The following is a 15,933-nucleotide window of genomic DNA, read 5'->3' as shown; positions in this document are numbered from 1 at the left end:
TGTCAGTGGTACCATGTCTTTACTTGGTACTTTGCTGTGGGCAGTATTTGCTGTAAGAATGAGATAAATTTGACATGTAATGTAGGTAGCAAACAATCCCATCTCCTTCCCTCCTCCACCCCAATAACCACAAGCCTCACTCTTTCCAGAGCCTGTTTGCTCCTTCATTTTTGAACAGTCCTGTTTCCCCCATGCAGTGTTTGTATTGGATTCTTCTATCCTTTTAAATAAAGGTCATTCTGTCTTTACGCATCCTTCAGGAGCTCAGTTGAATAGCAGTTCCAATTAAATTTGTCACTTACTTTCAGCAGGGTTTTGTTTCTTCTCAGCTGTTGTCGAACTAAAATTTCTTTTGCTTTCTCTGGGCATATTTTTTAGCCATTTTAATTTGTCACAACCACCCCATTGGAAAATTTTACACAAAGTGTGGAAAGCCTGTCTGTGACCCTGAACTGCTGTACAAAAGATGAAGGAAGAATTCTGGTTGTCTTCTTTTTCCAAGAAAGCAGACTGTCCAGTTACATTCTCAGCAGTGCATTATTCAAGAGACCTGGTGACATCCGTGCTCAGATGAACTTTGCTATCACACTTTGATAAGGAAGAATTACACCAAATTATTTCTATATGTACAGCAATGATCTTCTGAGATTGAGCCTGTCTGCTCTAATCCATTCATATGTTAATGAAGTCAGCAAACATTAAAAGTGTTCACAATACAGCATGTCATATCAAATTGTCCTTTTGTTGGAGGGGAATTGCGACTCTTTCTCCATATACTGTATGACACACGATAAACAAGATCAGAATTTTGCAGTGTCTTCAGACCTTCCGAGGCTAGGTTAGGATAAGGCTCTGGGAATCAAGACATCTAGTTTCTGTTCCTGATGCTGCCTCTGACTTGCTCTGTGCTTCAGTTCACCAGACTTTGCAGCTGTTCTGAATTCTCCCCACTGTCCCTCCTATGTGAGACTGAAATATTTTTCTGCATGTCATTTTGGCCCTCCAGTTACTAGGGTCAATCATTCTGACAGCTTTGTATGTGGCTGAAGCTGCTTCTGCAGGCTCTCACTGCCAATTTCCTGATTTATGTATTTTTGTGCAGCATAGTGGGTTATATAGAGCAAGTAATTTGAGCGAAGCCTAGAGAGCAGCAGGAAGATGAGGTAGCCATCAGTTCCCATTGCCTCCATTGCCCCTCCCTGCCCCTCTAAACGCAGAAGAAATATTTGCCTTACCCCACAGTTAAATATTATGTAATGAAGCAGGTGGATAAAAAACATGAGATGGGATGGGCATGGGGCGATGGATGCCCCCTATCCAACAAATAACACACACAAGCAGACCATGAGCAGTTGCTCCCCTGTAAATTCCTCTTCAAGGTCCAGAAAATCATCCTTTGTAGTTATTTTGTAGTCAAAATTGATCCAGGGAATGCATGTCACATGCTCTATGCATCATACTTGTAAAGAGTTATATAGGTAAGTTTAGCAATTTTGCTAGTCATCTACAAACAGAACCCCTTTTGACTCATACCAGTGCAGTGGAGCTACCAAGTGACAGCGAGACCTGTGGATGTGTGCTTTCTAGCAGTCAGAAAACTCTCTGTAACTGATTAGGCACATTTAGTCCCAACCACCTGGTTTTAGGCCCTACTATGGTCACAGTGCTGAAGAACAAAGATTGGTCTCTTACAACATTTGTCTTTTGAATTTAAGAAAGAAGGACCTAGTGGCAAGGACAGCAAAAGTTAACCTACATCATCATCATCATCATCAGGGCAAATCCTTTCACACTGAGGGCCATGTGGATTGATCTCTAGCTTGGTCTGGTTGGATGTTCAGTCTATCATTGGCAGTCTTACCATACCACCGAAACTTTTGGTAGGCATGGGATCGCTGACTGTATTCCTTTGTGTAAACAGTTGTAATTCACTTGTTTTCCATCTTAATAATATGTCTGTATCAAGAAAGCCCCCAAAGCAAAACCATTGCTGCTGAAGGCAATTGATCGGATCAGTTATGGATATCTTCACTGTTGATTTTTGCCAAGTCACTTAATAAGGAGCAGCTGATGAAGACAATGAGAATCAAAAATATCAATCCATTGCTTTCAGCCTTCCTCAGTGCCTATGTTTCACAGCTGTATGGTAGAGTTGGTGTAACTAAGTTCTACAGATCAATAGCTTCATGATAAGCTTCATCACGATGTCCCTGCAAAGCTTGTTTGAAGGGCCTCTAGCATTGTCTATGATTTTTCCCTAGTATTTGATAGTTACCATTGTTCAGTATCCTGTCCAGACTGGTTAATATTGAGCTGGCTGTAATTTAAAGATGGATGGTAATGGACAAGGAATTAATTTGCTCTGGAATAATAACCAAACGAATGTATGCTGCTTATTGCCTAACCAGATTGGTCATCACCTGCAGCAATTAATCAAACTGAACCAACAAGACAATGTCATTGGCATATATTGGGCCATCCTAGCAGGCTGTGTGTTCGTGACAAATATAAAATTGGTGTCTGGAACATCTGAAAGTTAACCTACAGTTGTCTGAAATGTACATCCGTCAGCATGACCACTGCTGGATGTGTAGGCTTAACGTAGCAGATGCTTATAATAAGCAGATCCTTACTGGCAGAACAAGAAGCAATGGTCTCAAGTTGCAATGCAGGAGTTCTAGGTTGGATATTAGGGAACACTTTTTCACTAGAAAGGTGGTGAAGCACTGGAATTGGTTACCTAGGGAGGTGGTGGAATCTCCACCCTTTAGAAGTTTTTAAGACCCGGCTTGACAAAGCCTTGCCTGGGATGATTTAGTTGGTGTTGGTCCTACTTTGAAGAGGAGATTGGACTAGATGATCTCCTGAGGTCTCTTCCAACTCTGATCTTCTATGATCCTATGCTGGTGAATATAAGGGAGTTCTAGAAATAGAGGATCCAAGTTATTCTATTATGTACTCTTTGTGGCCATACTGTGTCCTCACTTGCAAAGATGATTCCTTTGCAATGGAACCAATGAAAGATTGATGTGCAAGGGCAAGATTTGGGAGGTGCAGGGGATCTGCGTTCACTGAATGTCTTGGAACTCAATTCCTTTGGGGTGGGGGGCAGGTGGAGAGATAGGCGCTGATGCTTATGCGGATTCTCCTAGCCTCCAACCTATAGAAGTGACATACTGAAGGGTCATAGCAGCTACTGAAACCTTATACTTCAAGTGCAACCACAGAGCATCCGGCACATCTCATTTTTAAATCCACAAAGTTAGGCTGGTGCTGGGCTGAAGATAGCAGTGTGAAGGTTTTATGGAAATATGTATTTTATATCTTGCATACACATTGGTTGTCTAACTAGTGACATATGAATGCCTACCGCTTATTGTAGTGACACAGCCAGCTCTGACAGTGCACCATCAGATTAATTACGCAGCTAGTACCAGCAATTACAATTAGGGCAGGTTTGCCAGTGTGTGAATCTCAATCACTCTGTTACAAGACTCACGCTATATTGCTGCATAGTCAACAAGTCACAATTACAGAAGGTACACACATAGGCTAGGATTTCTGATGGTGCTTAAGGAAATTAGGTATCATAATTCGACAGCATTTGAGTGCCTAACCCACTACAGATGCTTTTGAAAGTCCCCACCATGATCAGTATTTGACTTATTTTCACTTGTGCGTGAATTCCTGTAAGTAAATTGCAGGGTTGTAAAAGTTTGGCTAGTTGAAGAACATCTGTGTGAGATGATTCTGGCACAGGCTGAATACGGATCATGTAGTAAGTGTTATATCTGAGCAAGAGCTTAATGATTTGGATAAGGTCTTTGATCCTGTCTTCGGAGCTGATTCCCAAAGCCCATTTAAATCAATGGGAGTCATTGCATTGACATTAATGGGCTTTGGATTGTGCTCTTTAAGAATAAGTGAAGGTACAACTTCTACATCTGTCCTTTATAAAAAGAAATTTAAGAGGTGGAAGGGAAGTTCCTTTAAGCAAAATATTGTCAGACCTCTCCTTTTATAGGGCAAAACTAGGTGAGGGGAGCTGCCTGTGGCACAAAAGATTTCTCAAATAACTCAGAACAAGTATTAACTAAATGTTTATTTCCCCTCACCCCCAGGTTCTCTCTGCGTGTGGCTTCAAGCAAAGAGCCAATCTTACTTGTTAACATAGCTCCTTAGGCTTTTGATCATAGGTGCTGTATAAATAAACTAAATGGAATGGGTATTCCAGTGACTTTTGATAGTGTGGCAAAATGCATTGTGGATACTGTCAATAACATAATCCCAGATTTGGACTTTAACGTCCAAAATATGAGGGTTAGCATGAAAACCTCCAAGCTTAGTTACCAGCTTGGACCTGGTACTGCTGCCACCACCCAAAAAATTAGTGTGTTTTGGGGCACTCTGGTCCCCCCAAAAACCTTCCCTGGGGACCCCCAGACCCAAATCCCTTGAGTCTCACAACAAAGGGAAATAAACCTTTTCCCTTCCCCCCTCCAGGTGTTCCTGGAGAGATACACAGAAGCAACCTCCGTGAATCTAAACAGAGGGATTCCACCCTCCCCGTTCCCAGCCTGGAGAACAGAATTACCGAGAGTCAATCTCTCTTCCCCCCTCACCCAGAGGGAATGCAAAGTCAGGCTAGTACATCTAACACACACAGGTTTCCCCCTGACTTCTTCCTCCCACCAATTCCCTGGTGAGTACAGACTCAATTCCCTGGAGTTCCCCAGTAAAGAAAAACTCCAACAGGTCTTAAAAAGAAAGCTTTATATAAAAAGAAATAAAAATACATAAAAATGATCTCTTTGTATTAAGGTGACAAATACAGGGTCAATTGCTTAAAAGAATATTGAATAAACAGCCTTATTCAAAAAGAATACAAATCAAAGCACTCCAGCAACTACAGACATGTAAATACAAAAGAAAAACAATAACCCTTATTGTTTTTATGATCTCTGTACTCACAACTTGGAAACAGAAGATTAGAAAGCAGGAAATAGAAATCACTTCTCAAAGCTGAGAAAGATTCAGGCAGACAGAAGACAAAAAACTCAGACACAAACTTCCCTCCACCCAGAGTTGAAAAATCCTGTTTCCTGATTGGTCCTCTGGTCAGGTGCTTCAGGTTACTTTTTTTTCAGGTGAAAGAGACATTAACCCTTAGCTATCTGTTTATGACAGATACTGAATAAGAAGAATACAAGGGTATTTTAATTAGTGCCCCCATAGTTAAGCAGATAGGATAACAAGTTATCCATTCAGATATTGAATGAGGATAGCACAATATTTTCTAGCTTTTCTAAATAAAAGGAAGAATCCAATTTGCCAATAAGTGATCTCAGTAACAGTGAGAATCCAGCATAATTTTAGATTTTGGGATTGCTAGTCCTGTGATGCATTTAAAAATAATAATAAAAGGAATGCAATGACTCATTTGAAGAAGATGAGTTACATGGGGGTTTGAGATCATTTGGGATGAAAGTTGCATTTAATTTTTATATAGCTCCTTTTCGTCACAAAGCTCTTTATAAATGTAACACATCTACATAGAATAATCAATTTGTCTGCCAGTGAAATGAAACCACTTTTGGAGTGGAACCATAGCATCTGCTCAATGGTTCACAGTGATTTAGGATAGGAAGTGAAGAAGAATTTGGGACCAGATAGTCAGTTACAGCTAAGGCAAGCACAGCACTGTTCAGGAGGAGCATCCAAAGGGCAGTTCCTTGGATCCTGAGCCCATTCTATGCTGGGCTGGTCTCCGGCTGTCAAAAGCCTGACATGTCAGTTGAGGACCAGCAAGGATGTAGAATCTCGTACTATAACTAACTGAAAAGGTAGGAGGTGTTTTAAGTACTTGGAATGTAATTACTAAAACTCTGAAAATTTTCAGCTAGAATCACGAACAGATCTGAAACCAGCTGGTTTCTAGATAAACCTGTCAATGTTGGCTCAGGCCCACGAAAATGCAGTGGATCGGGACTTGACACTGTTTGGCCCATTCTCTCTCCAGGCATTTTGTGGCTACTAGGTGCTACATTTTATGAGTAATGTCTGTTCAGTAGACAGATAGGGAGAGAGCAAATGTTTCTCCGCTGTAACTGTCAGGTGGAAACAGTAACACTCCCCCAACCCTCCCGAGAAGAAAATTAAGGGAATAGTGATGTTGCTTCTAAAGAGGCTAGGAAGAGGGCTGCATGCTCCATTAGGCAGGGGAAAAGGGAGTGCAGTATGACAGGTAGAGATTGGGTCTGTGACCTCAAGAAAGAGGGCTGCTGGTGAATGTGTGGGAGCATTTCTTAGTTGTGTATTCTTTACAGCCCGTATTTCCAGGCAAATCCAAGAGGGTTCACTAATAGACAGCCCCAATGAATGGAGTGTACAGGATTTGTTCAGATCTAGTAATTACCTAAACTAGAACTTGACCAGGACAATTGGGCAGATTCTTTCAGAAAATACAAGTTTTATGTTTCATTCAGAAGATGGGTTATTACTCTTATTTTGTTTGTTTAGAAAATGCCATGGCTTTCTGCCTCATGTCTCACAATGGCAAGACGCAGTTGGTTATCTTGAGATAATCCCATACTTGGTCATGTGTTGTTTATGTACTCTTTACACCTCTTTGCTGTCTGTGTCAAAGCCAACACCTGATATTCCTCCAATTTATTTTTATGATGGTGCTGAAGCAGCTGTGAAAACAACTAGCGTGAGTAAGCCAACTGTTGGATTTCTGATTCAAAGTCTGGATTGTAGTTTTCAGGTTTGGAAAGTAAAGGAGAAATGTAGAACAATAAAAACCTTTATAAATTTGGTCTCATGGAATTGCATGTAATGGTCCAATTACCAAAAACAAGTCAGCTGACTCACATTTCTACTAATTTCATACAAGAAAGTGGTTTGAAGAATAAGGGAATGGGGGTGGGGAAGAAACTAATTTTGTATTACACTCTTTCAGGGATGTAGCAGTCCATAGTTTTTAAACAAAAAGAATATATCATACCAATGAATATTTTACCTGAAAGGATGTTTTCTTTTTTAAAAGAACATAGTTTACTCCCAAGCCCCTCATTTACTTCAGTATTATGTGAATAATTTAATGTATACATGATATCTGGCAAAAACACACAGATCAATAAACATTCTTTGTGGCTAGCTAACTGAAATCCATATACCTACTACATGTACATTAGTGTCAGTGCCAACCTAATGGATCTCTTTGGAAAACATGCCAAAAAGAGACAAGAAGAATGTTTTTGATCCATGAGTTCAGTCATTCTTGACTCTTCTGTTTGGATTCTTGTTTTCAGTGCCTAGTTCAAAAGGACTCTGATCCCCTAGAAACTGCTGTAATACAAATAATTATTACATTTAAACACTTTCTCAGTCTTTTTCACAAGCTGACCCCAAAGCTAGGACCGTAAGGTTAATTTATCAGCTTGGTTAAAGTTGGAAACCATAATTTTCTATACCTGTGTGATGATCAGTAAATCAAAGCTCAAATTCACAATTTTGTTTCTCAGTTTTAGATTGCAGTAGCCTACCCACAATTAAAATACCTTCCCATTAAAGATTAGCTAAATAATTTTCCTGACGATTTAATTTGGCAAACTGTTCCTTTACAAACACTTTAGCCTGATAAACCACAGTTGCATGTAAGTGATTCCAGCTAAGGCTGAAAAGATAAATTATGAACATGATACGTTTCCCATGCCTAGAGGGTAATTTCATTTTCATTCTGATAATTTTATCTCCGTTTCATAATCACTTCTAATATGCTCATTTCAGTTACACCAGACCTGGAAGCATAACATGCTGTTTTAAAAGTCCTACTTGAACATCCCTGGACTTCTGTACTAGTTGAGGCTGCAACTGTTCCCTATGTTTCCATAAAATACCACTGGATAGTTTTACTAGAAACGAAAGTCCTGTGCATTTTACAAGTTCTCCAGGCACCCATTTCACTCTGTAACCTTAGCTGCGAGTCCACACGAAGTCTCCGACTTGAAAAGAATGATGACAAATCTCATTTTATTGATCAGTTTGCATAGTGTGGGATTTGGCTACATGTGAGGTAATATCAGTAGCAGATCCCAACAGGTACACAAAGATGGCTTCAAGAAAAGACTTGCAGGTGGCTTCTGGGTGGTAGCATGGGATGTGTTCCTGTAAATGAGCAAGAAATTGTCCAGTTCTTGCTGATTACTCAGAATAGGCTTGCTGGCATGCTGAAGTGTTTGTACAAAGTGTTCAGCTAGTCTGTTTGTAACAGGATGACGTGCACTGAGCCTACGTGCTGAACCCCATTTGACACTAGGAATTTCCAAAATTCATCAGAACAGAATTGAGGTCCATTGTCTACAATATGTAGTAGTAAACCAAACTGGCCAAAGAAGATACAAATATACTCAATGGTCTTAGCAATAGAAGAAATCATTTAAAAAATTTCTGGCCATTTTGAATGGGCCTTGACTATGACTATAGCGAAATAAGAAGCAATGGAATGGATAAGACAGAGTCTGTCTGGGCAAAAATCACACTGGGTAAAAAAGCAACTAGAGCTTCCCCTGAGATAGTGCTTGGCGTGTGCTACAGACCGCCGGGATCTGATTGGGATATGGATAGAGACCTCTTTAATGTCTTTAATGAAGTAAACACAAAGGGGAAATGTGTGATTATGGGGGACTTCAACTTCCCGGATATAGACTGGAGGACGAGTACTTGCAAGAATAATAGGGGTCAGATTTTTCTGGATGTGATAGCGGATGGATTTCTTCATCAAGTAGTTGAAGTACCTGCGAGAGGAGATGCCATTTTAGATTTGGTGTTGGTGAGCAGTGAGGACCTCGTAGAAGAAATGGTGGTAGGGGACAACCTTGGTTCGAGTGATCATGAGCTGATTCAGTTCAAACTAGATGGAAGGATAAACAAATGTAGATCTGGGATTAGGGTTTTTGACTTCTCGAGGGCTAATTTTAAAGAGTTAAGGAAATTAGTTAGGGAAGTGGATTGGACGGAGGAATTAGTGGATTTAAATGCGGAGGAGGCCTGGAATTACTTTAAGTCGCAGCTGCGGAGACTGTCGGAAGCCTGCATCCCAAGAAAGGGGAAAAAACCCATGGGCAGGAGTCGTAGGCCAAACTGGATGAGCAAGCAACTCAGAGAGGGGATTAGACAAAAGCAGAAAGCTTACAGAGAGTGGAAGAAAGGCAGGATCAGTAAGGAAAGCTACCTTGGTGAGGTCAGAACATGTAGGGATAAAGTGAGGAAGGCTAAAAGCCGCATTGAACTGGACCTTGCAAAGGGAATCAAAACCAATAGTAAAAGGTTCTACAGCCACATAAATAAGAAGAAAACAAAGAAAGAAGAAGTGGGGCCGCTATACACTGAGGATGGAATGGAGGTTAAGGATAACCTAGGCATGGCCCAACATCTAAACAAGTACTTTGCCTCAGTTTTTAATAAGACTATTGAGGAACCTTGCGATGATGGAGGGATGATAAACGGGAATGTGGATATGGAAGTGGATATTACTGCAACTGAGGTAGAGGCCGTATTTGAACAGCTCGATGGGACAAAGTCGTAGGGCCCGGACAATCTCCATCCGAGGATATTAAAGGAACTGGCGCGTGAAATTGCGAGCCCGTTAGCGAGAATTTTTAAGCAATCGATAAACTCGGGGGTTGTGCCGTATGACTGGAGGATTGCTAATGTAGTTCCTATTTTTAAGAAAGGGAATAAAAGTGATCCGGGTAATTATAGGCCTGTTAGCTTGACGTCTGTAGTATGTAAGGTCTTGGAAAAAATTCTAAGGGAGAGAGTAGTTAAGGACATAGAGGTCAATGGTAATTGGGACGAATTGCAACACGGATTTAGTAAAGGTAGATCGTGTCAAACCAATCTGATCTCCTTCTTTGAGAAGATGACGGATTACTTAGATAAAGGAAATGCGGTAGATATAATTTACCTAGATTTCAGTAAGGTGTTCGACACGGTTCCGCACGGGGAACTGTTAGTCAAATTGGAAAAGATGGGAATGAATATGAAAGTTGTAAGGTGGATAATGAACTGGTTAAAGGGGAGACTCCAGAGGGTCGTATTGAAAGGTGAACTGTCAGGCTGGAAGGAGGTCACTAGTGGAGTCCCTCAAGGATCGGTTTTGGGACCGATCTTATTTAACCTTTTTATTACTGACCTTGGCACAAAGAGCGGGAATGTGCTAATAAAGTTTGCGGATGACACGAAGCTGGGGGGTATTGCTAAACGGAGAAGGACAGGGATACTATTCAGGAAGATCTGAACCACCTTGTAAACTGGAGTAATAGAAATAGGATGAAATACAATAGTGAAAAGTGCAAGGTTATGCATTTAGGAATTAATAATAAGAATTTTGGATATACGTTGAGGGCGCATCAGTTGGAAGCGACGGAGGAGGAGAAGGACCTTGGGGTATTGGTTGATAGCAGGATGACTATGAGTCGCCAATGTGATACGGCTGTTAAAAAAGCAAATGCGATTTTGGGATGCATCAGGCGGGGTATTTCCTGCAAGGATAAGGAGGTGTTAGTACCGTTATACAAGGCGTTGGTGAGACCCCATCTGGAATACTGTGTGCAGTTCTGGTGTCCCATGTTCAAGAAGGATGAATTCAAACTGGAACAGGTTCAGAGACGGGCTACAAGGATGATCCGAGGAATGGTAAAACTGCCTTATGAAAGGAGACTCAAAGAGCTTGGCTTGTTTAGCCTGGCCAAAAGAAGGCTGCGGGGGGATATGCTTGCTTTATATAAATATATCAGGGGGGTTAACGTTAGGGAGGGAAAGGAATTATTTAAGTTTAGTACTAATGTAAGCACAAGGACGAATGGGTATAAACTGGATATTAGGAAGTTTAGACTTGAAATTACACGAAGGTTTCTAACCATTAGGGGAGTGAAGTTCTGGAACAGCCTTCCGAGGGAAGTAGTGGGGGCAAAAGACTGGCTTTAAGACAAAGCTTGATAAGTATATGGAGGGGATTTTATGATAGGATCGTTAATTTGGGCAATTGATCTTGGATTACCACCAGATAGGTCTGCTCAATGGTCTGCGGGGAGATGTTGGATGGAATGGGAACTGAGTTACTGCAGAGAATTCCTTCTTGGGTGCTGGCTGGTGACTCTTGCCCACATGCTCAGGGTTTAGCTGATCGCCATATTTGGGGTCGGGAAGGAATTTTCCTCCAGGGCGGATTGGCAGGGGCCCTGGAGGTTTTTCGCCTTCCCCTGCAGCATGGGGCACGGGTCGCTTGCTGGTGGTTTCTCTGCAGCTTGAGGTCTTCAAACCAATTTTGAGGATTTCAATAACTCGGTCCTGGGATAGGGGTTGTTATAAAATTGGATGGGTGGGGTTCTGTGGCCTGCCTTGTGCAGGAGGTCAGACTAGATGATCAGATTGGTCCCTTCTGACCTATGAGTCTATGAGTCTATAAAACATAACCTTCTAGAGGTCTAGCAAAATCCACATGAATGTGTGTCCAAGGAGTCTGAGGCCATGAACAAGGGGAGAGCAGAGATTTCCCTGAACATTTAAAGGGGCTGGACATCACAGATGTAGTTTAAGGTGGATCTTGAAAGTTTTGTTTTCTATTCAATTCATATTGTCACAAAAGTTTATATCAAACCCCAGCTTTAATTGTTTAAAAACTCCAAGCCTGGAGCTAGAAAACACGCTGGGGCTCTCAGGGTCTGGTTTGTCACTGCCTTTCATCTTACGTAGTTTACATCTGTGCAAAGTGCAGGAAAAACGTGATCAGATCATACTTAGTAATGTTTTACATGTATTTTGCACTCATGTAAATGAATGCACAAGGGACAAGGTAGTAGCAAATCAGGTCCTTAATTTCTCTGGAGGTGGTGAGATCCCCCAGGTGCAGTTCAAGAGCTAAATGAAGCTATTCTTTTACATACAAGCCTGCAGAGATTCAACTCTGTTTACAAAATCCTGAAAATACCATCTTCCTCTGCGTAAACTAAGGGCTTGAGCATTCAGGGCCACTCACTGGCTTCAGTGAAAGGTGACGCAAATGGGTAAATCTTGTCACAAAACTTGTCGGCTAGTGTGGTCTGAGAGTTTATACTCTGATTCATTCTCAATATGTTGTAATTATAACCCTAATCTTTGTTTGCCACACTAATGGCCAGGCATACTCCTGTGTTTTGTGGTTACTCATTAGAGCAGCTGGGGATATTTCTCAAGGAGGCTAAGTTTGTGATATCACTACACACAAATGTTCTAGAAAATCCTGTTTGAACTGAACTGTGGAAGGAGAGCATGTGAGGTTTCATTAAAATATGTAGAGCTCGGCTAAATGGTAATTTAAGCCCTGGTCCTGAAATCTGATCTTTGCAGACAGCTCTCTGAAACCCGTGCTGAGCCCTGTTAACTTTAATACAACACAATGCATATATTAAGGGTTTATCCACACAGATCTCATTGCAGGATCAGGGCCTGTGGAGGGATGTGCCAATAGGCTACAAATATTGGAAGCAATTTGTGTAACCACAAAGAAGGAAGGGAAATTGTTGAAGTTGGTCCGAAGGAGGAGTATTAGGACTACCGGGAAGGAAATGAACCAGTGAAATGTTAGGAATTTTCCCCTGATATTTACCCTAACTGAGGAATCTATTATTTTATGGAATAGATTTCTGGTAATTATATTATCCCATAGTTTAGTATGCAGTGGTGTAATACAGTTCTTCCCCAAGAGAAGTTGGGAATGACAAAGCACTCATGAGTACAATGTAGAGAACAGGCCTCTTTTGGCAAAAGGTTAGACTAGCTGAACAAACCCACGGTTTTATTCTCTGACTTCTGATTTATTTGATGATCCATTTTTTAACTTCCTAAAAAACAAAACAGGTGCCTCTGTGATGACCGACCAGTCCTTGTCCTAGTCATGGCATTGTATGTTACCATATTAGTTAAGGTTTTGCCCTTTTCTGTATGGCGCTGTATGGGGTTTGATTTCATTTTAGGTTGTTTCAGTACATGTGGTTTTGCATCCTTGAGTTTGACTTGATAATTTGGGTGTATTTGAACCCAGTACATTGAAGGTTGGAAAAAATAAGCTTCATGAGTTTGTTCAGCTCCATGCATTGCATCTGGGTTAATGAGGAATTATTTGACCTTGAAAACTTATCACATAAGCTTATATTGCACATGCAAAATCAGTCTAGAAGATTCATGCCTATCCAGACACCAGAAAGTATGGCTTTAAGTTTTGACAAGGATGTTGCAGGCTTTGAAACAGTTTTACATGAAACTTTTCTAGGTTCATGTCCCTGTTCAAGCCCCAGAGTAGCCAAGTTTCTCCAGGCTTAAGGTTTTAACTGCAAAAGTTCTGCACTAATTACAACATTTGATCACCGCCCTCCTCCCCACACCCACTCTCTCCCTCCCCTCTTTCCTTCCAGTAAGGGATCTATTACATTATGTGGTATACCTAGCAACAATTCTATTTTATGTATACTACACCTTTACATGTAACAAGCCTTTCTTTGCTAGGGGAAAGGCTGTGATGGAATAGAGGACCTTATAGCGTGAGACGTGCTCATCTTTCTCTGTCATGGAGACTTTATGTTGGTCCTTTCTTTGTTGCTTCCCTTTAAACTAAAAGAAGGGCTTGTCGACATGGGGAATTATTCTGGACAAGCTATTGTGCTTTAAACTCACATCTTCCCTTAATCCAAATGAACAGTTGAATGTGAATAAGTCCTAAATCATCTAGACTGAATGGGCATGTTTTGCTCATTGTGCATGGAAATGTATATCACATTGTGCCTGAAAAGTTATTTTGTTTCCATCCCTGCTTATTTGCTGTTTAACATGGAACTTACTTTTCATGAAACTTTGGAAACTGGATTATGACTGGCACTGGCATGAAAATAAACAGGTGGATAGTAAAAGCTCTTGTAGGCCATTTTTGTTGTCAGGGCTTATTTGTTTTCTAGTTAGGTTAAAAATTGGCAGGCTGCTACTTTTTTGCCCCCCTTTAAAAAGAGAATAATGTGGTTTCTTTTTTTTTTCTTTTTCTTCTTTGTTGTCTAAATAGGAGAGTCCATCGGCCTCATTATGGATGAGAACAATGGTTCTGCAGAGAGTCTCCAGCTAAGCCAAGGACGGCACAATGCCATTAAGTGTGGGTGGCTGCGGAAGCAAGGAGGCTTTGTCAAGACTTGGCACACACGCTGGTTTGTTCTCAAGGGGGACCAGCTTTATTATTTCAAAGATGAAGATGAAACCAAACCCTTGGTAAGTGGGGGATGGGGGGAAGCAGGAGGGTGGGACGAGAGATAGGGAACTGAAAGAATAGTGGCAGAATTTGGTCCAGTTGGAAGAAACAGGCATCCCAATTTGTAAACGAAAACAGAGTTGGCTTAGGCACTTGGCAAATAATACGGTACTTGTCTAATTTAAATAATATATGGCTTCCCTCAGATGCTTGGGTCCCAGAGGGTTTGTCTACGCTGCAAGAAAATACCATGGCTGGCCTGTGTCAGCTAACTCGGGCTTGCAGGGCTCAGGCTGCAGGGCTGTAAAATTACAGTATAGATCTTCTGTGAACCTGGGTCCCAGCAAGCTTGAATATCTACACTGCAATTTTATAACCCTACCATCTGAGCTCCACAAGCCTGAGACAGCTGACACAGGCTAGCCATGGGTGTTTTATTGCGGTGTAAAGATACCTTAAGACAGGTTTTCTTCATCAGACTATTTTAAAAGTTGCCAACTGTGAGACAAGTCGCAGTAGCAAATTCCTGCTTTTTATTAATCAGTCAAGGTGCTTATTTGAGATAAAGTGGATAAGTAAACTATTGTGTATGTAGCTTGCTTGCTACTTAAAAGACTAGCCATATGGTTTTCCCCAGCCTTCAAAGTTCACAATCATACAACACCTAAACTCACGTTTACTAATATCCATAATGTATAATAAACTGCTGTCTGGAATATGCTCATAATTTAGTGTTCCTTAATGGTCATTTATTTTCCTATTTACTTACTACTTTTATAGGCCTGTTTTATGGCTACAGATCTCCAGAGTGCCATAAGAAAAGAGTAGATAATTCTGCCTCTCTCCCAGCTCAGAGGAAATCCGAGCATCTGTGATATTAAGTTACTGCAGACAGAAGAACAATGTTGTAATATGTATGGTCTTAATTTTCTGAGGTCCTGAGCACCACACAGTTCCCTCTTACTTGAGATTGAATTCTGTATGATCAGCAGCTCTGTTAATTATGTCCTACATTGATACATATAGACATATACACCTACACTCATATTTTTCACACATACTCATATTTTTCACACATATATTGTTTAAGATCAGTTTAAATACAGTGTGTGTTTATATAGATTTTTATAGTGTGTTATCGTTAATTCAGTAGTCTGGGATCCTATATTACATGGGGTATAGAATTTCACCAGTAATTCCTACATCAAGCCCATAACTTGGGTTAGAACTAGAGCATATCTTTCAGAGAGACAACCAGTCTTGATTCAGGTGCTCTAGAGGAAGTTTCCTGTTGTATAAACCTGAAGAAATGTAACGTTTAAGTTAAGGCCCATAGTGAAGCAGTTTATTCTCCTTAAATAACTCTTGGTTTCTCATTTGTGTAATTAACACATTTTAGTTATTTCATATTTCACTAAATATCCTTTTAAAATTCATATTTACCACCTCTCTGTACATCTTTCATTATGCACATTTTGAGATCATAAATACAAAGCTGCATTTCAATTGACCTTTGTGCATTTCTGGAAGGCAAATAAGAAACCATTTAATGAAATGGCTACAAACCGAAGGATGTTTAAGGAAAATAAGCTATTCTGTGCCGGAATACAAATCTTAATAATCTGTCTTCCCTGGTTACTTACTTTTTCTCCAGAAGA

At 40.7% G+C, this 15,933-nt stretch overlaps 1 protein-coding gene across 1 annotated transcript in view; it reads left to right on the top strand.

Annotated features, from left to right (window-relative positions):
* The window catches only part of ARHGAP24 (Rho GTPase activating protein 24), a 342,415-nt gene that overhangs the window by 47,140 nt on the left and 279,342 nt on the right, over positions 1–15,933 (top strand). The window contains exon 2 of the mRNA XM_030564961.1: positions 14,096–14,295. Within this exon, the coding sequence (XP_030420821.1) occupies positions 14,116–14,295 (180 nt within the window). The 5' untranslated portion in view covers positions 14,096–14,115. The remainder of the gene's footprint in view (positions 1–14,095; positions 14,296–15,933) is intronic.

The sequence above is a fragment of the Gopherus evgoodei genome, chromosome 5, assembly GCF_007399415.2.
Source record: "Gopherus evgoodei ecotype Sinaloan lineage chromosome 5, rGopEvg1_v1.p, whole genome shotgun sequence".
Classification (NCBI taxonomy): Eukaryota; Metazoa; Chordata; order Testudines; family Testudinidae; genus Gopherus; species Gopherus evgoodei.
Note: the sequence above shows the minus strand (reverse complement) of the source record. Positions and strands in the feature narration are given on the sequence as shown.